The following is a 20,611-nucleotide window of genomic DNA, read 5'->3' on the forward strand; positions in this document are numbered from 1 at the left end:
TTCTAACCTGACATTCCTCTATTTGGTTCTGCAATTCTTCCATGCTGTTGTCTGTGGGTATTGGGATTGTGAGGTCTTTTCTGGCATCTTCTAAAGCATCAGAGTGATCCTGCAGTCTCCCGACACACTCCAAATAATCGTGGATGGAGAACAGCTGTGGGTAAAAGAAAAAAAAAGGAATTCACAAAAGGAACAGATGTTACTAATGTCCAAAACTAAGAAATGATGAGCTTAGCATTCAGCCAAAATAAACCGCACCTTATATTTGACCTCCTCAACAGATGGTTGGTGACTCTTTGGAGCACCGTCATCCTCTCCTGACTCCTCATCCTCTCCCTCTGAACTTTCCTCTTTGATGCTCTCCAGTGTGTGCCACTGTTCCTGCTGTGACTCACACCCCAGAGCGCTGCTGAGGGTATCCATCACTTCCTTAAGCACTGAAAGGTCTTGGCTTGTGGAAACAGTCTTAAAAACCTGCAGCAGCTGCAGCTGGATATTTGGAGCATCAGACTGCTCTGTCTCTTGACCTCCTCTTTCTTCCGGGCATATCAGTTTTGCTTTCCTCGTGTCCTCGCTGTCTAAACTGAGAGAATTTTGCTTCAGTAAATTCATGAGGTGATCTGGGTGACTGCTCTGTGTGAGTCCCTGAGATGTGCTACTCTCGTGGAAACTGCTTTTATCTAAAGATTGTGCATTATTCTTATCTATAGCAAGGGCATGTTGAGAATCTTGAGCTTGTGCCCTTTCCAAACCACTGCTCTTATCATTGTGTGTAATATCTTCCCCCTGGTCATCTGCATATGTCTTTCCAGGATTAGAAAACACTGATGGGCCTGAAGAGGAAACAACAGGTATTATGCTGCTCTCGGACAGGAAATCCGTAACTGTGTGAGTATCCACAGAAACACACACTTCTAAACTTTGATCCTCTTCTTGAGGATCAGACCTCAACTCTTCTCCTATTCTACTTCCAGGCTGTCCAAAGTTGATGTCTGATAAGGGAAACGATGGATTTAAACAGGAGACATTTCTATCACTATCAGGATCGTCTGTGTCCGTTCTTGATGCAGAGATCTGTTCAGTATCAATAGCGAAAATGCTCTTGTTTTGCCTCTCTGGGAAAAGCCTCTCAGCATCACCTGTAACACCAAGCGCCGACTCTAACAAGTCTTTAGGAGTCATGACTAAATCTTCAACATCATTGCTGCTGTGATTAACAGTATCTGTTGCTGTTAAAACAGCAGGTATCTCAGAAGAGGAGCTCAGCTCTTGTGCAGGTCTTTTACAAACAGGTGCACCACTTTGGCAGAGAGATGCAGAAATCTGTTCAGCATCAATATTAAAAATGTCATCATTTTGCTTCTCTGGGGAAAGCCTCTCAGCATCACCTCCCCCACCATGTGTTGACCCGAAAAAATCTTTAGGAGTCAGGGCTGAATCTTCAATATCATAGTAGCTTTGGTTGATAGTACTTGTTGTTATGTCTCTATTAACAGAATATATCTCAGAAGAGGAGCTCTGCTGTTGTGGAGGTTTTTCACAGACAGCTGCACTCAGGTTCCGATCTCTCTGACTGAGAGATACAGGGATCTGCTCAGCATCAATAGTGAAAATGTCATTGTTTTCCCTCTCTTGGGAAAACCTCTCAGCATCATCTGAATCAAGATGGGAAGACCCTAACAAATCTTTAGGAGTTAGGACGGACTCTTCGGTCTCATTGTTGCTGTGACTGATGGTATTTGTTGCTGTTATGCTGCTGTAAACAGCAGGTAACTCAGAAGAGGAACTCTGCTGTTGTGGAGGTTTTTCACAGACAGCTGCACTCAGGCTCCGATCTCTCTGACTGAGAGATACAGGGATTTGCTCAGCATCAACAGTGAGAATGTCATTGTTTTCCCTCTCTTGGGAAAGCCTCTCAGGATCACCTGCACCTCCAGGGGGCGACCCTAACAAATCTTTATGAGTCAGGGCTGAATCTTCAATATCATTGTTGCTGTGATTGATGGTATTTGTTGCTGTTATGCTGCTGTAAACAGCAGGTAACTCAGAAGAGGAACTCTGCTGTTGTGGTCCTTCACAAACAGCTGCACTCAGGCTCCGATCTCTCTGACAGAGAGCTACGGAGATCTGTTCAGCATTAACAGTGGGAATGTCATTGTTTTGCCTGTTTTGGGAAAGCCTCTCAGCATCACTTGTAAGGCCACAAGTAAACCCTAACAAATCTTTAGGAGTCAGGACTAAATCACTGTAGCTGTGATCGATGGTATTTGTTGCTGTTGTGCTGCTATAAACAGCAGGTAACTCAGAAGAGGAGCTCTGCTGGTGTGGTCCTTCACAAACAGGTGAGCTCAGGCTCTGAGCTCCCTGACAGAGAGATACAGCATCAATAGTGAGAATGTCATTGTTTCCCCTCTCTTGGAAAAGCCTCTCAGGATCACCTGCACCTCCAGGGGCCAACCCAAACAAATCTTTAGGAGTCAGGGCTGAATCTTCAATGTCATTGTTGCTGTGCAAGATGGTATTTGTTGCTGTTATGCTGCTGTAAATAGCAGGTAACTCGGACGAGGAGCTCTGCTGTTGTGGAGGTCTTTCACAAGCAGCTGCAATCAGGCTCTGATCTCGCTGACAGAAAGCTATGGAGATCTGTTCACCATCAATAGTGAGAATGTCATCATTTTGCTTCTCTAGGGAAGGCCTCTCAGAATCACCTGCTCCACCATCTGTAAACCCTAAGAAATCTTTAGGAGTCAGGACTGTATCTTCAATATCATAGTTGCTGTGATTGACGGTATTTGTTGTTGTTATGCTGCTGTAAACAGCAGGTATTTCAGAAGAGGAGCTCTGCTGTTCTGGAGGTCTTTCACAAACAGCTGCAATCAGGCTCTGATCTCTCTGACAGCTGCTGGGCTCAGATTCATCACTATAATCACTTTCTGCTTGCTGACGTAATGCAACTCTGACATCTTCTGCCCTGTTTTTCACGGAGTTACAATTACCCCTGGAAACCGAGATGACTGCACCCTCAACCAAATCCCCGAGCGATGTGTAATCCACACTTGGAGCTGGCTCACTGCCCAAAGTTGACCGAACCCCACTTTCATCTTCCACTCTAGCTTCCAAAGACAAAGCACTGCAAAATGAAACCGACGTGCCGGTTTCACTCTGAATGAATGTCTGATTTCTTACACTGGTATCATATCCATCACTGAAAATATCCTCATCACTGGGTGTGCTGTCAGATTTACTGGAGTGATAAGCAAAAGTGGCAGACTGAGTCTGGCTTTTGGAATCAGTATTGATGCTGGAGATTTTTCCTGTCAGCTCGCTATCCATTAAGGTGTGTGACTCACTGTCTTCAGCCCCTAAAGGCAATTTTTCTATATGATTGGTACGCTCTGCTGTAACCTGATTCCATAAAGAGGGTGAGATCATCTGAGGCATGTTACCACTTTCTGATGGAAGGGAAAGATGTACTTTATTAGTCATTGTTTCTACACTCCCCACTGCCTTACATGCTAACTCTGGATTTCTATTTTCACTCTCTCCTTCCTTGTTATTAGCCTCTTCTTTGGCTAAATCAAGCACCGTGACAGCAGCATTCCTTGAAATCACCTGCTGTGTGTTTTCAGCTTTGTGAATTTCAGCTGCATGAATTAAACCCAGATCTTGATCTTCAGAAAGAGAGTAAACACGGTTTTCCTCTGGGTAAAAGTTGCCTTGCGAATCTGAATCCTTGACTAATTCAAGCAGGAGTGAATCACCAATGCTCCTGCTGCAATGAGACCTCAAAAAGCTCTGCTCTGTGTGACATCTGCTTGACAATGCCTGTTTTAATCCAGAAAATCTGTCTGTCTCATCCATTAGGATGGGAGTTTTTTCATCTGACTGTGAGTCATGCAGCTCTAGTACCATCTTATCATCCACTAATCCTTTATTAAGAGCTTCCTGCAGGTTATAACATTTCCCAGAGGTGACGTCCAAAATGCCCTCTTCCTCCATTTGGGTTTTCAGAAGCTCAATAGCACTCTTCCGCTCATTTCCACCCTCCACCGAGTCCTCAGAGCTTAAAAACTGAGGTTGTTCAATATGAACACTTGTTGTTGTTTCAAAGCACTTAGCCTTATAGTGTGGTGGCACCTGATGGCAAGATCTAAATGAGGACTCAGAGTCAATCATCACTGAAGGTGAGCTAATATTTCTGCTTTCCCCAGAGCAAAATGTGTGAGGGACTGACACATGTAGAGAACCTGGAATATCAAGATCTTCCCTGGCATAATCTCCGGCCTCCTTTTCTGACTCTGTGCCATTTTCAAAGACGTTTTCCACCTCTACACCTCTGGTGTCAATATCAATGTCACTACTCACTAAAAGGTCCCTGGCATGATCGTGTTTTGAAGCTTTATCATTTTTATTAGATTTTTCATCAAAGGTTATTCTTCCATTGCCAGAGGAAACGAAATTATGGGGCTCAAATGTGTGTTGTGTGTTTTCATCAAAGGTGATTCTCCCGCCGGTCTGGGAAACAAAGTCACGGCGATCAAACACGTCCTCTGTGTTTTTTATTAAGTCCTCTGATTCATCATTTATGTGTAGCGACATCTCAGAATCTGCGTCTTCAAAAGGATTTTCGGCATCTAAAGTCAGATCAGTCAAACCTTCATCATCGTTCAGATAAAATAGCCGGTCCTCAAGAAAAGCTTGAGCCATTTTATTTAACTGATCATCAAGTATCAAAACCCTCTGTTCTGACTTTGGATCAATATAACTGTTCATCATTAAGTATGAGATGAATAACTGTTTTGCTTCCGTGGGAGAGGGGAGATTAACTTCTGAACCATCATGAGGCCACCCATCAACTGCCAGCTTTTTATAAGTGAGCCAAGATGAAAACTTTTCACTAAGGTGATCAACATCTGGCAGCACATCTGGGATCTCTATGGATTTCAGAACCTCTGCTGTGTGACTGTCGATCCAACCATTTTGAATAGCGGTAGTGATATCGATCACCTCTGAATTTTCCGGAATGTAAAATGCTGCTATTTTCCCTCGATTAGTAAAAAGTCTGCAGGTAAACTCACTGGAGGTGCTTTGACAATCCGATTCATGCGAGGTAGACACCGTTTGGATTTCCCCAGAGTGAGGCAACGCAAGTCCCATGAACTGTTGCTGATTTCCCAGCACGATGAGTGTGCTGCTGGAGCTCATCAAGTCACACTGAATGGCCGCATCCACCTTCAGCCCACCTCCAGCATTCTGGAAGTTACCATCTGACACCTCAGTTTCATTCTGACCTTCTAGATCCCCCTGAGCACCTAACAACCTCACCATAATCTCCTGATTACTAAAACCACCCGAAGTCACACTGCTAATATTCCTCTCTGATGTCTCTGATCTCTTTCTGCTGAGGCCCTTGAATATCAGTTTATTAACCTCACAAGCTTCACCCTCCTCTTCAGGCTCTAAAAACGACAGACTTTCTGCAGTGCTAGGAGTTATCATATCCTGGTGAGACTTTTTCCTCTGAAGGAGGTTTACATAGACAGAAGCAGGAATTAAACCACACTGAAATGCCTTCTCCAGGGTCATCGTGTCCCCTGTGTAGCACATCTTCACTTCATCACTGACCTGGCTGGCCTCTATTATCTTTATGATCATATCTTCACACATGGACCCTTCTCTAGCTGCTGCTATGTCTGACAGGGACACAGAGGAGACATGTGAACTCTGTATGCATTTGCTTGAATCATTCAATACTGGCAAGTGATTCAGCGTTGATGTGTAGATGCGATTTTCTTCGATAGCATCGTCACACCCCAGATGGAGCTGGGGTTCAGAGAGGTTGGAGGTTAGGAGGGCCCCTTGGAGATTAACCAAGCCTCTCTGATCAATCAGGCCACTCATTCCAGTCCCAATCCTATCAAGGGGTTTGAAATCCTACAGGAAATGAAAGCATGACAATTAATTTCACTAGCTTTGGCCTCAGCCTCAGAATTTGTTCAAATTTTGCTAACTGAAGCAAGACAAAATCTATACTCACCACCACACAGACACGGGTTTGTTAAGACAGCATTTGTGCAAGAGCAAGACTGCAACGGGGTTGCAACAGGAGGGTGATGGACAGTACATTTAAAGCTATCATGCATCTGGAATAAAAGCATTCAGCATCTTGCAAAAAGAGTGTCGTTAGTCACACAGCACACTGTAAAGTTATATATCTATATCTGTTGAGCTCTTAAAGAGAGCTCAAGCACACTGAAAGAGGTGAAATATCAGACCACAGCTTGGTGCAATTAGCATGTTTACAGCATACTCAGGTTTGACTGGTTTCAGCCATACTAAGTTTCTGTTCCTAAGGAGCCAGTCTAAGAGAAAGTGCGAGAGAATTTGGCAAACACTGTACTAGGGAAAAGAGGATAATGGTTAGACATGCAATCGAACATCAGGTGGCACTGTTTTCCAACACATTATAGGGCACACTCCATTAAACACGAAGCCTATAATCCAACCTCATCTGCAGAGGGAGTCTGATCTGAACACTGCTGAGAGAGTTCATTGTAGGCCTGAGTGAGAGACTGTAGCTGCTCTTGGGCCTTCTTTCTTTCCTCTTCTGTCATTCTGTAAAGACAAAAAAATATTAAGGATGAAGCCCCAAACTTTACCAGTCAGTCTGTTGCATGCTAGTCCAGGTAAGGAGGCTTACTTGTCACTGTGTTTGTTTAGCATCGTTTGTGTGGACCTCAGTGCTTCTGCAATTTGTTCCTTTTTAGTGACCATTTCCTCCACTGACACCTAGAACATCAAACAGCAACAACATGCATATCACCATGTTAGAGTCAATGATACATAGTGACTTTAATGGTAAGTTTGACTTTACAATTGCAACAAAAAACCAAGATAATCCTCAAAAATACACACACGCAGACACACAAATACTTTTTAAAGACTGAATTAATTTTTTCATGATTCATTATTTACATGAAGCATACTGCACACAACAACTTTGCAATAAATATTAGCTATGGAAACCTACAAAACATGTTAGTTTTTCTGCCAAAGAGGACTTGACTGATTTATACAGTCTTTAATGAGGCTACAATTTTAACACTGTTATTTCTGATAGCACTGTGCACATTGTGCTTTATTCTGTTTTACATAAGGGGCATGATATCAGAAACATAAGGGGAAGGTGAAGGTGATTTTGACATAATTTGACAAAATAAAGTCAAATTATGTTACACTGTAATTACTGAATTGGGATTTTACTTTACAGACGTTTATTTACGTATATGAAAATATTACTAGAGAAATGCAAGGGTCCACTACTAACATCAAAAGATATATAAGAAGTCAGTGCTCTCATTAGCAAATAAGATGTAATGAAAATCTAAACTTCTTTAATTCACACATTTATTTTATTTTCTATTATTTTATGTTGGGCAGATTTAATTATGGACCGTGTGATCACAAACTGCCTCTCTGCACCATTTAACCATGATTTATTTGCTTTTGCGATATAATGAACACGGATTATGGATAGTTTTTTATAAATTTCGTGTAAGGTGAATAATATCAGTTTTGGGCCACGTGTTTAAATATTTCAATAACCTGTGAGATTGACGTCATTTATTATTCAGTGAAGTGCTCAAATATGGGTGCTTGTGCAACATATGCATTTTTTTAATATGAATCAACTGAAATAAGTATTTCATATTATATGTAAATGGCATATCTTCGTAGGTCCTTGTAAGTACAGTAATTAAATCCATGAGCTGTACAACATATATGGATAAAATGAATCAGGAAGTAGACAGTTTGTTTTATTAGAAATCAAACGCTGTGACAGCAAAGGGCGGCAAGATCATTTTGATTGGAGTGTTTTTGTCATTAAAAAAAAACCTCTCATATATAAACAAGTGTCAGCAATAAAAAAAAACAAAACAGGACACACCAGGAACATACACATTATTTACCTGCGGCTTATTAGAAGCATCTGTGTTGGCATTACTATCTTTCAGAGCATCCCCACCATTGCTCACGGTCTGTTTCACATTGGACATCCACTGCAATAGTTTGTTAACCTTATCACCATGCTCTCTCTTCTCCTCATCAACAGATCTCTAGAATTAAAATAGACGGGCTTTTAACAAGATTGTTAACTTTGCTACAAAAATAAACCAAAACACAGGAAGAGAGCGAGGGCCGCTGTCAAAATCTATTCATAATCAGGTTAAAATCATCAAAAACCAAAAGAAGAAGACACAAGAAAGCTTTGGACAACCATGTACTGAATCAGCAGCACTGAAATACAAATACTTTTAACCAGTTCAGCAATGCGAGGCTTCATTGACAATAACATCTTTGTTTATCAAAAGGTCAAAGGTAACGAGAAAAGACTCACTGACTTTAAATCCACCCCACCAAGGCTAATGCTATAATAACTGACAGGTTTTTATTTATATGCCCAAACATAATGAAATGTTGACTTTGGTCCAAAACCGTGGGATTTTGTAGCTTCCAGTAACCTTAACCCGGTGTGGCAGTCGTACACGCTTCTCTCCAGAGCCTCTTTGAATGTAATTCTTCTCTTGGTCCTTGGACAGGTGAGGCTTTTGGTGTGGAACTTCTCGTCTTTGAGTACAGTGGCGGTAACTTTATCAACGAGTCCGCTCTGAACGACTTCTTCAAGTGAGATTCTGTCTTGGGTGTCAGGTTTTATCAATCCTCCAGTCAGGAGCTGGAATTCAATACAGCGGAAACCGGCGTCTTTTGGGAGGAGATTTTCCTGAACAGCCTGGGAAACAGACAAAGTCTTTGCAGTCTTGGGATGAATAAAGCCATTAAATGCTCGGTCAAACTGCAGAAGCTGCTGACTCAGTGCTTCATCCAAAAGACCTCTTTTGAGAGCCTCGGTGAGGGTAACTCTCTCTCCACATGAGGGGTCACAAATACCTCCAGTGCAGGCCTGGGCCTCTAACAGCCGTAAAGCAGTAGCTCTGTCAGTAAAGCCCTGTTGAAAACCCTGAAAAACCGAAAGCCTTTTCTTCTGAGTGACATCCCAAAGTCCAGCAATGGGGCTGTTAACATCTTCCACAACAACCATTCTTGAAAATATCATGTCTGCGATCTCAGTGATACTAAGAAGACCTCTGCGATAGCTCTCAAGCTCAGACGATTCCAGGAATCTCTGACTTAGAGCCGACTCTAGACAAAGCTGTCGACCGCTTTTGACATCAGTAATGATGTGAAGTGGGGTTCCACTGGGGTCAGCTGTGGACTTTTCCTGCCATTCACTCTCCTGCTGTGACAGAAACAGATATGTCTTCTTGTCAATGTGTTTCCCCTTGAATGCTTCATACGCTGACATCTCAGTGCCACAGTTGCTGTTGACAACTGACACCCTATGAGAGCTGGCAGGAGATGTGCTTGTTAGGTGCCTCTCACCAAACGGGAAGAGAAACACTCCACCACTGATGTCATACAAGCATGCCTTCAGTATGTCAGAGTAGTATGCTTTCTGTCCAGTGTCAGGGTTGTGATAACCTTTGGGGTTACCGACTGGATCATAGAGACTCTGTAGAGTCTCCTTGTTCAAAAGACCCTGATCTACAGCAATGTGAGCTGGCACCCTGACCCCGGTCGCTGGGTTTATCAGTCCTCCAGTAGCAACCTGGACCTCGAGGATCTTTTTAGCTTTGTATCTATCGAGAATCCTTTCCTCCATGGCCTGAAACACAGACAGCTTTTTGCCTTTAAAGATGTAGCCGCTAATAGCTTTCTCAGCCTCCATCAGCCTGTCTTTCAGGCTCGGATCTATAATCCCCCTCTCCAATGCCTCGGCAGCTGAATGCACTTGTCCGGTAGCCAGATCTGTAAGGCTTCCTGTTGCAGCCTGAGCCTCGAGAAACTCCAGGGCATATGTCTTTGCTAGGAAGCCCTTCTCAGCAGCTTCCAGGAAGGATATCTTTTTCTTGCTCGACTCCACATAAATTCCAGCAATAGCAGCCGGTTTGCCGATGTACTCTTCATCCGAGAGCTTAAATTTGACCACATTTTGAATGCTTACACCCCCTTTGAGGTCTGGGAGCTTTTGGGGAGTTGAATATGTCACGCTCTGCTGTCCATCGCGGTCTGTTGTGCTACTCTCTGATGTGCTTTGGTACATTTTTGTCTTGCTGACGTTAGTTTCGTGCAGCTGCTTGTCTGTAAGTCCCAACAGAGCCATGTATCCCTGTGCTGTCACAGAGCTTTGGAAATCAGTGTTAACGTGGCTCTTGTAAGTCACACTTTGCACGTCTTTCTTGAGAAAAGCGGGAGTTTGATGAGGGGAGCTATCCAACATTGTGTTTGTTGTTGAACACTGCTGAAGGCTTTGACTGTGAATGATCTCCCTCTTATCTTGTCTGACATGTTTAATTCCTTCAAGAGTGATTTCGTTCTCCATTGTTGCCATCTGTAGATGTGACATTGGAAGAGCTATTAAGTTTTTACAGCTACAATGATTAATATCTACTAACAGAAAAAAACAACTACTAAAAGGAGCATACTACATTTAAAAATACTGGATCTGTTAATAAATGCACTATTATGTTCCAGTAATGCAAAATTTAGCCTTGTGCGTACCTGTGAGAACTCTTTCACTGAGAGAATTTCTTCATCTCTCCTGCTTTTTGCATCTTGATTTGAGTGCGCCATTTTCTGCATTATAGCAACATCTGCATTCATCAGATCAGCCTTGTTGTCTTTCACATACAGCTGTTGAAACTTTGTCCATTCACTCGTTTGCTCATTGCAAAAGCTTTGCATAGCACTGATTTTTGACTTGAGTTTGACTTTTTCTTCCTCGAGTTCGTCTATTTGAGATTTTGCTTTTGACAAGTCTCGCTCGAGCTTCGTTCTCTCTTGCTGCACTTTGTCCATTTTGATCTGAAGCTGTTGGTCCGGTTGTTGCTTTGAATCAGCTGTGCTCTGATATTTTATCTGCTTCGTGTCTTGTCTGAAATACTTATTCAGCATCTCTGCTAGTTCAGCGCTGTGCACTTTGAATTTCTCGCTTTCGTTTGTGAGTTCGGACAGCAGTAAAATGATTTTTCTCTCTATTTCAGTTTTCACTAGCAGCAACTGCCTGTCATAGCCCTCTCTCTGGAGTTCTAGTTTGCTCTTTAACTCCTCCAGCATTTTCTTACACTTATCCAGTTGTTCCTCCATCTGCTGAGACCTCAGCTGAAGTGCAGCGTTTTCTTTTTGCTTTTGCTCGGCTTCCGATTGGGCGTGCTGAAGGTTTTCTCTCAGTTTTCTGACTTCAGATCCCAATAAGATGCTTTTCTCTAATGCCTCAGCTTTCTCCCTCTTTAAAAGTGTATTCTCATTTTGTAGGTTTGATCTGGATTTCTCAGAACTGGACATCATTTCTTTGATTGTTATTCTATTTTTCTGAAGCTCAGCCTCCAGCTGAATTAGTTTGGACTCTTTGACTTTTCTCTCTTGGGCCTCTTTCGCTAACTCGTCTTTTGTTCTTTGCAGTGAGGAGCTTAAATCTGAAAGTTTAGCGTTCAGGTTCTCGACTTTCCTTTCCGTTTCTCTCTTCTCACTCTGAAGCATGTAAAGTTCCTGCTTTACGTTTTCTGTCATTTTCTCCGAGCTGCTGGTTAACCCCTTAAAACTGTGCTTTTGTTTGAAAAGCTCATCTTCTAAAGCCTTGATTTTACTGAGATGCTTTTGATTCTCGGCAGATTCCTTCTGCAGTTGTGCATTTTTAGTATTCAGCATCACTTTCAAATCATTGATTTCAGCTTTCTGTATGTGGACCTTCTGATTTGCCAAATTCTTGTCAGAAAGCACTGACATCAGCTCAGTTTTAAGGGAGGTTATTTCTTTCTCATAACTGACAGTACTTGAACTGAGAGCTTTGATTTTCTGCTGCAGTTCAGTCATTTTCTTTACCTCCTCACTGTAAACTTGCAGTTTAATTTGAAGCTCATGAGAGCTTTGCGATTTCTTATTCAGCTCCTCCTCGATAATTCTGACCTGTGATTTGGTGCCCTCTACTTGAGCCCTGAAGATTTTAATTTGCTGATCCTTGCTGTCAATTTCCATCGTCGCCTGATCCAGTTTAGCTTTTATGTTCTTTAGATTTTCCTCCATCTCCAGATTGATCTGTTTCATCTCATCTACTCTTGCCTGCCACTGAGAAGCAGCTAATTCACTTTTTTGAAGTTCTGCTTCCAGATTTTTACACTTGCCCTGCAGCGCCTGCTCAGATTTTTTTATTAAGCTTCTTTCTTCCTTTGCTGTTTGAACTTGCTGTTTCCAGCTGTCGATCTCTCTCCTTAAAGACCTGAGCTTTTGTTCTGAAACTGACCTCTCTTTTTCCATTGACTCCATCTGGGTCTGAAGACCTTGAATATTACTGTCAGATGAGACATTGATCCTCGTCAGCTCACTGCATTTAAACTTCAGCTGATCTATTACTGACTGTTTGGAAGCCAGGTCTTCTTCTAAGCTGTTAATCTTGTAACTATTTTCCTGTTCAATGGAGCTTTTTTTCTGCAGCTCTCCGTGGGCGATGTTCAGCTGCTCTTTAAGGCCTTCTATTTCAGTGCTGTGAAAAAACGCGTTTTGTTCCAGAGAGGACTTTGCTCTTTTGAGAGATCTGATTTCATCTTGAAGCTCATTGATGGATTTCTTCATGTTCTGTGTTTCCTGCTGGAGTTCCTCCGATTTCTGTCTCATGCTAATCCTCTCAGCTTCCAAGTCCATCTGAAGTTTCTTCAGTCTGTTATTGCTGTCATCCAACAGCTTTTTATAACTCTGTGCTTTTTCTTCAGCCATGTCTGCTTTTCTCTGGACCAGGACCAGCTCCTCTAATTTCTGCTGCAGAACATCCACCATCGTGCTGTCATTTTCTCTGAATGCAGATGATCTCAGCTCAGAGTCTCCTGTTGACTGGCTGTCAAAGGCCAAAGGCTGCTGAGCCACACTTTTAGCATGGATTTGGCTTTGCGGCTCGTGAAAGTCAAAGTCTATTTCCTCCACATCTTTTTTCCTATGAAGGCTTTGGGTATTAATATCGTGGCCATCTTTTCTATCTTTTAAGAAATCGTCTAGCTTCTTCTGAGTCAAAGACCACGTGGCCTCTGACTGCTCGATTAACATTTTTGTGTGCTTTAATTCCTGCTCAATTGCCATTTTGTCTTTAACTGCTATCTCTAATTTAGCACGATAATGATTCAGATCATGCTCTAGTCGGGATTTCTGACACTTTAGATCCCCAATTGTCTTCTGCTGTGTTTCTATTTCTCCTTCCAACTTTTCCAACTGTTCTTGCCTCTCAGTCAGCAAAGCCTCCTGCTCCCAGACCCGCTGCTTAAGTTGACTAATCGCTATATCCCCTGTAGCTTTTTGGAGCTCCATGCTTTCTGTCCACCTTTCATTCTCTGTTCTTTCAAAAGCTTTTCTCTTCTATAACGGGAAAAAAAAATACAAATCATCCACTGTAGACATTGTAAATTAGCGCCATTAATAATAAAACAATCTCTCCAGGAATTTGCTTAATGCATTTTGTTTACAAAAGAAAAGATAGTTGTACTGTAATTGCCTAAAAACTGCAGACATACCATTAATATTTTAGGTTTGATTTCATTTCAGTTACAGTTTTATACGTCAAAGCTAAGCTTTAGAACTAGTGCACAGATTCCTGGAGAGACATTTAAAAGAGACACATCAGATCTACTGCAGGAGAATTATAAAAAAGCTTTCTCATCCCAGCAAGGAGCTACCGTCCATGCAGACATGCACTGCTTTTCTCCATTTCCTTTGCTTCTTTTGTACAATAAAGCAAACTGTCTTCCCTCACGATGAGATGGCCATCTGAGATAATTGTCTTGGAGTGAGTCAAGAAGTCAAGGTAGACAAGTAGTGAAAGTGCTGTGAGCCACTAAAACAAGCTGATAAAAAAGAGAAGACCACCCAGGAAGCATAGCCATGTGCGGCAATACAGCTACATTGGCATTAGGAAACAAATGGCGAACAACTGGAATTGAAAAAGTGCTACACGAATCCCTGTTACCATAGGAAGCCAAGTTTTATGTGTTAAAGCAAGAATAACTCACCTCCTCGTCCTCAGTTCTCTTCAGTGTTTCGCTGGCAAACTTCACATACTGAGTCATCAGAGTCACCAGAGCAGTGTAGCGCGTTCGGAGATCCATAAACTGTAAACACAACCAAGTATATCACTGAGCAGGCACTGTTGTTCATACAGAAGTCATTTCTTCTGCTGACAAAGCCAAAATAAAGCTTCACCTCCTGCTGAATGGCATCAGAACAACTCTGCATCCTCCGTTTCTTGAGAGGAGATTTGTGCTGGGAGTCGACCATTGCTCTGAACGTCATCAGCTGAAGTTCATAATCCTAAAAAAGAATTTCACATGAATTGATGGTGAACTACTTTTAGTTAGATTATTATTGCTCAGTGTTCTTTGACTAACTGCTGCAATATTCACAAAAAATATTCTTCAAAAGCCTACAGACCTGATGCGTTACTGTTTACATATCACAACTGTAAAGTGGGGGGTAAACTAAATTAAAAACAACAAATGGCTTCACCTTAACAGCAGATGAGTACTGCTCGGAGTACTTTTGACACTCGTCGATACTGCTCTGTTTCTGCTCAATTTCAGCAACAAGGATCTGAAAAACACACATTTTAATACATTGTGTATCTATATAAATGTTTTTTGCTGTGAATAACTTCTGTCTTGTCCTACTTTTTGTTTGTTTAACAGCTCAGCCAGTGCCTTGCTATCCTCAGGTTTGTGTTCTTGGGCCTTCAGCTGTGCTGCCTCCATGTCTCTAACCCATTCATCAAGGCTGCTATAGGAGTCTCTGTAGTGCTTCAAAGATTTGCTGATACCATCCAGGTCTCGGAGCCTGAAAATTGATTGGATAACCTTTTAGTGATCAATACATACACTGACTATTTTCTGCAAAAACAGCTGGTGTGCTTGATTTAATTCAGAATGAATAAAAGAAAAAAGCCAAACCTGCTATCGATCTGGGAGTGGATGTTCTGCCACCTCTCGCTCAACTGATCCGCCTTTTCTTTGTGCCAGTCGAGGTCAAAGTCGCGCTCGTTGTGCGCTTTAAACATGCGGTCACTGATGAGGCGCGCCTTCTGCAGCTCATCCTCCATGTCATGGAATACCTCCTGTCTCTCATCAATCTCTGTCCGCCAGTGCTGTGTGCAGAAGCAGGAATGGTTAACAAGTGAAGGCAAAGCACTGGGTATGTTGGTGCAATACTGAATTATGATGGTGTAACACCTTTAGTGTGGAAATGACATTTTCAATGGATTTGACATCAGGGTTCATGGCATCTTCTTCGTAGAGTTTGGATTCATAGGCCTTAACAAGCGCCTCTGCACTCTGACTGTGCTTCACCACTAAACTCACAGTTTTCAATCTGCAATAGAAGAAACAGGTCTTTAGTTCTAATATTCTTTTGTATTACAAATATACATATAAATGAATTACCTAATTACAATGAAGGGAAACTCTTACTTGTCCATATAAATGGAAGACATGGAGTACACTTGGCTCATGCTCTGAATGAGGACTGTGAGCTCAGATGAGAGCGTTGCCACAGACGGAGAACCCGCGGCCTGTCTGAGGAACAGCTCACACTTGTCCTTCATGGCATCCAGATCCTCCTTCAGCTTATTCAGCTCTGCCGTCTTCCTCTGCAAGAGCAGATGAGGGCGGAGGGATGGTTTAAACTGACAGCAACAGCGAAGTCATTGATTATCATAAATGAGTATTGCAATGTGTACCTCATGCTCTGTGATACGCTGCAGACTCTGCTCCAGGTCATCTCTCTCCAGGGGTGAGCGTATTTGCCTGATCAGGTGTTCTTCATGGGCCTCCAGATGCATACGGAAGTTGCGTATTTCCGAGATGTAGTGGTTGTACACCGACTCCTCGTGTTCCTCTGTGTAACAGAAAAGGATCAAAGCGTTTTAAAAATACTGACAGCTTTGTTGCATTTTTCTTTTTAAGAGTAATAAATATAAAGCTTTGCGTTATTTTGAAAATCATTCAAGGGAAAATAATTTAAAGCCACAAATACTGCAGTTTAAACTGACAGCCTCTAGGTGGCACCCTTATTACGCTATAAGGTCAATTAAGGTCTCATGCAATGGAGCTCAAGCCACTGAACTTTGTATGCTGCTGAGGTGGAGTCAGTCACAAAATGAGAAAATTATTAGAAGTATATTGAAAAAAATACACACTCTTTTAAAAAGAAATGCAAATATTTTACACCGCATATGTGAATACTGTCCATGTGCATATGTATCAACACAGCAGAACAAATATTCTTCAAATTTTCCCCAAATTAAAACTCATGACTACACATAACACATTGACGCCATACCAGTGCAGTATTTACATTCACAGCAAAATCAGAGTAATTCCAAAAGGTATTAACTTAAGGCTTAAAAGGCTTAACAGCCATGTGTTTCCCTTTGTTGTGTTTTCTACAATGTACACAAGCTGCTCGTTGTTACGCAGAAGGGGAAGGGAGATTTGAGCCTTGCCTCTCTCTGCGGATCTGAGCAGTTCCTGGTAGTACTCCTTACACGCCGCCACGTCTCTCTCGAGCTGTGCGCAGTCCGCCACAGTGAATACCTCTGACTCCTCGCTGTCTTCCAGGAACTCATCAAAGTGGGACTGCAGGTTGCTCAAGACCTGCTGATGCTCACCTGGCAACATGGTCTTTATCTGGAATGATGAGAGCAAAACAGTCAAACAAACAAAAACAAGTGTAAATAACACAAACTGGCATTTTCCTTAGAATGATCGTTATCAAACTGAAGCGTGATTATCACAAATGATCGTCAATGTGAGTTGAAAAGCTCGACTGGCTGCGGTCTGAAAAAAACAAACTCCGACATACTGAAGCCACATTCCAGTTGCGGATGGCTTGAATGTCAGCCATTAGATAGTGCCAAGACACCACACTCTTCATGTTGACGTGGGAGTGGTGCCACAGTGCCAGGACATTCTGATATAGCTGCTCAGTTCTGTAGAAGCAAAGGTTATATTATTAATATTATTAGCTGTGCCAATTAAATTTGTGACAAAGATTACTCTAGGGGAACTGTAGGAAACTTAGCATCCTACCAACTCACCTTGAAGCCATATCAACGGCCTCTTTGTTGGGTGGAGGAACAGTGAAGCAAACAGAGGGAACCATCGCCTCATTCCCTGCTGGGTTGATGACTTTCCACTTAGCCCGGTGAGAGTTATTGGCCAGTACGCACTCGTCCTCTTTATAAATGGTAATCTGAAAGAGTTGTGACAAAAGCACAACTGAGTTACTATAAAATTTTTTATATAAACCGAGATTAAATGTGGTGATTCACAGCATCTATAATAGTACCTCTATCTGACGATAATCACAGATCGCTTTAACAGGGATGGAGGACCTCAGTGAATTTTCAGGGTTTCTGGGCTTGAGCTGCACAATATTTTTAGCCCTGCCCACCAGCCCAGCCACAGTGCTGCGGTACTGAAGGAGCTGCTCTTTCTCATCCTAAGGACACAGAAACCCACAAAAAGATTAGTTTTCTTCATTTCACCTTCAAACACACACACACTTCATATCTGTCTGTCATTTTACCATGGACTCCTGAATGAGATCCTCCAGTCTGTGTAGGGTACTTGTTCGATCACAGCTGTACTTTCTTTGAATTGAATCCTGCAAATTTTTTAGGTAATCCATGGACTCTTTGGCATCACTGAAAAACTGCAAAGTGAGGGGAAAAGAGCTGAATTAGATGTGGCAAACACTTTGCTGCATTCGCTGAAACAGTCCACGGCAGCAACTCACCTCAAAATAAATAGCGTTCTCCTTGAGATGTTGTTCGACACATGAGCAGAGCTGTAAAATCCAGCTCCACTGGGTCTGCATTGCAGCTTTGTATGCCTTAAAAAGAAACCCCAACATTAATTTTTTTCAGATTAAAAACATACATATATATCTTGGCATCATAGCTGGAAAATTACAAGTTGAATCAGGACTTTATAATCTTGTAATCGCTGTGAGAGATGAATGCAGGGTGGAGTCACTGCTGCTAGTCCAAAATTTGGAATCTTAATTGTCATATTGAGGATGCACAAAGAACACAAAGGGCTTACTTCAATAGTTAGCCTGGCTGGGTGGTTCTTGAGCATAAGGCGCTCTGCCTTGTCCTGCACAGACTTGATGGCTTCCTCCTTTTCATCCAGCTCCCTCATCAGGTCCTGTATTAAGACATTAAGCTGAGCATCACTGGCATTCTGCCACGGCATAAAACCAGTTAGTCCATCATCTCACAAAATCTCATATCCCGTCTCACTGATTTTAAGTTTAAAGTTATATATTCAAGCCCCAGTTCCTTTTGATGAGAATGGTGCCTCATTAAATAAATGGAGCTATAACATAAGCAAAAACTAGAAAGCCTAATCGCTGTTGATGGAAGATTTTACTAGATTCAAACAGCAAAGACTTACAGTGTGGTAATCCCTTTTTTTGGAGATGTTAATGTTGCGATCGCTCCAGTCAAAGGCAACCTCCTCTTCCTCCTTCTCGTTCAGCCAGATGAGCTCTTGAGTTGCCTGTGACACAAAGTCATGCAGGCTCTCCAGGTGGCTTTGCCGCTCCCTGGATGAGCTCTGAAAGAGACGAGCGAGTCAGACAAAAACAAGCACGTAAACAGTTGTAGTATTTATTGGAAAGCCATTTATAAATTAGGAATTTTAAGCTCAACAAATCTCTCACCAAGAGTTGTTCATACTGCTTTTCCAGTTTGTTCAGTTTGTCTGAATAGCTGAGCTTTAAAGGCATCGTCATCTGAATCTGAGAAAAGAAAAACATGTTTAGTTTTGGGGGGGGTTTCTAACACAGCTAACAAAAATTTATGCAACTGCAAGAAATACTTACTTCACTTAGTTTGGCTTCTTTAAGACTCATTTGGAATTCTTCGATCACTCTGTGTACATTTTTGTGGTTATCTAAATTCATTTTCACACTTGGCATATCAGATCCCCAATCTGAACGCTCCAGCTCCATCTTAAAAACAGAAAAAAAAAACTCAACTCAAATACTCAGCATCTCATTTTAAGCGCCTTAAAATAAACCCACACCAAGTTATAAATCAGAGATGCTCACCTGCATCTCTTCTACCCAGTTTAGAAGGTCCTGAACAAACTTCATGTTGACCTCTTCTTCTGTCAAGCTGGGGTCTGCCAGTGAGGATTTCAGCAAGGGCTTCCGGATCTGCATGTTTTTCAAATGCCTGAGGCTACTTGGGCCCATGCCACCACCGCTCCCCATGTAGCTCTGGATTGATGCAGGCTGCAGACTCGGGGTCAAGGCAGGAGTCAAGGATGGGGTGAGGCACGGCGTAAGGCTCGAGGTGAAGGTGGACCCAGGGGTACCTACTCCCCCTGGGGTGAGTGCAGGAGTAAGGGCTGGTGTCAGGTTAGTGTTAATGCTCTGGGAGAAGCCAGAGTTCAGACTCTGTGTGATGCCTGAGATCATCATTTTGGTTTGCTCTGTAGTCAGGGTGCGGCCTTTGCTGTACACAGAGGAGCATTCAGCTCTCAGGGCTAGAAGATCATCGCGGAGTTTTGACACCCTGTATAGAAGCAGATGACAATGTGAGATATATTTTTTTAATACATGAGGAAATTTCAGTGTTTTATTTATACAGAAGGATGTACTTTTTACCTTTGGACAAGCTGATCTGCAAATGGGAATTTTCCATCCAGGAGAATCTGGATATCCACTACTTGTTGTCTGAGAATATTCTCACACTCCAACAGGTAGCCAGCGATCTCAGCTTCATTTAGGAACTGAATACCAGACTCAAGACGTTTTGCATCCTTAGAAAAGAAAAAGAAAGGACTTCTAACTCATTGCTATTTTATCACAGCTTGCTCGAGTATTAAACTGAGAGTGCATGCTTACAGACTGCAGGGCCGTTCTCGCCAGTGCAAGCTTGTCCTCGCCGTTAACACAGTCCCGCTGAACCCTGTTGGCAATCTGCTGCAACATTTCAAGCCTAAAAAAACAAAGATGGAACGTTATTTTACTTGTTTTCACTTGTTTAAAGTCAAAATGTCTAAACTACCCACCCAAAACAATTCAAGTTGTCACACAGTGCACTCACCTGGATCCATAGGCAATGTTGTTATTGAGAAACACTGAGCTGTTAATCTGTAAAGGCTCAGAGTAGATGGTGTGACCAGAGCCGTAGCTGGTGAAACTACTGTTGCTCCCGCTTAAATAAGCCATCTTACTTTACAATGCAAAACTACTACTGCAGACAAAATCACTGTTTTTCATCCTAACCATCCCCCGAAACAATCTCGGGCTCCAACCTCGACCGCTGGATGAAAGCATTCGCAGACCTAACTGAGAGAGCTGTTTTCAACTTGCTCATATTTATAGTGTCACAGCCAGGTGAGGAGCGTGTACAAACTCCCACCCTGAAATACTATGCCGAACCCTCGGGGAATAAAAATTAAACGGCAGGTTGAGACAGTACACCGTTATCAGAACTGAGTCTGTTTGG

The 20,611-nt window shown here is 42.3% G+C and overlaps 2 protein-coding genes across 28 annotated transcripts in view; both read right to left on the reverse strand.

Moving 5' to 3' along the window:
- dst (dystonin) overlaps positions 1-20,611 on the reverse strand; it is a 107,311-nt gene that overhangs the window by 45,025 nt on the left and 41,675 nt on the right. For 25 of the 27 annotated variants that reach the window (XM_019366394.2, XM_019366391.2, XM_019366370.2 and 22 more), the window contains 26 exons: positions 20,005-20,098; positions 19,765-19,919; positions 19,204-19,672; positions 18,976-19,104; positions 18,814-18,891; positions 18,546-18,707; positions 18,192-18,296; positions 17,884-17,979; positions 17,674-17,799; positions 17,434-17,586; positions 17,183-17,337; positions 16,948-17,074; positions 16,589-16,772; positions 15,824-15,981; positions 15,555-15,733; positions 15,318-15,456; positions 15,039-15,232; positions 14,763-14,925; positions 14,602-14,685; positions 14,299-14,406; positions 14,109-14,207; positions 7,971-8,117; positions 6,701-6,789; positions 6,507-6,615; positions 259-5,934; positions 8-154 (listed from right to left, as the gene is read on the reverse strand). In XM_019366394.2, coding sequence (XP_019221939.1) covers positions 8-154; positions 259-5,934; positions 6,507-6,615; positions 6,701-6,789; positions 7,971-8,117; positions 14,109-14,207; positions 14,299-14,406; positions 14,602-14,685; positions 14,763-14,925; positions 15,039-15,232; positions 15,318-15,456; positions 15,555-15,733; positions 15,824-15,981; positions 16,589-16,772; positions 16,948-17,074; positions 17,183-17,337; positions 17,434-17,586; positions 17,674-17,799; positions 17,884-17,979; positions 18,192-18,296; positions 18,546-18,707; positions 18,814-18,891; positions 18,976-19,104; positions 19,204-19,672; positions 19,765-19,919; positions 20,005-20,098 — 9,325 coding nt within the window. Of the gene's footprint in view, positions 1-7; positions 155-258; positions 5,935-6,506; positions 6,616-6,700; positions 6,790-7,970; positions 8,118-14,108; positions 14,208-14,298; positions 14,407-14,601; positions 14,686-14,762; positions 14,926-15,038; positions 15,233-15,317; positions 15,457-15,554; positions 15,734-15,823; positions 15,982-16,588; positions 16,773-16,947; positions 17,075-17,182; positions 17,338-17,433; positions 17,587-17,673; positions 17,800-17,883; positions 17,980-18,191; positions 18,297-18,545; positions 18,708-18,813; positions 18,892-18,975; positions 19,105-19,203; positions 19,673-19,764; positions 19,920-20,004; positions 20,099-20,206; positions 20,447-20,611 lie in introns of those variants that run through there. The other 2 variants (XM_019366387.2, XM_019366389.2) reach the window with 2 other exon arrangements.
- LOC112841926 (plectin-like) lies at positions 8,124-10,596 on the reverse strand. Its single transcript, XM_025897296.1, has one exon. The coding sequence runs from the start codon at positions 10,463-10,465 to the stop codon at positions 8,450-8,452; it is 2,016 nt and encodes a 671-aa protein (XP_025753081.1). The 5' UTR covers positions 10,466-10,596; the 3' UTR covers positions 8,124-8,449.

Source organism: Oreochromis niloticus, linkage group LG13 (assembly GCF_001858045.2).
Source record: "Oreochromis niloticus isolate F11D_XX linkage group LG13, O_niloticus_UMD_NMBU, whole genome shotgun sequence".
Lineage (NCBI taxonomy): Eukaryota > Metazoa > Chordata > Actinopteri > Cichliformes > Cichlidae > Oreochromis > Oreochromis niloticus.

Bases quoted from the DNA above. Each gene is read 5' to 3' on its own strand.
- LOC112841926 (XM_025897296.1), bottom strand. From the start codon at position 10,465: ATGTCACATCTACAGATGGCAACAATGGAGAACGAAATCACTCTTGAA.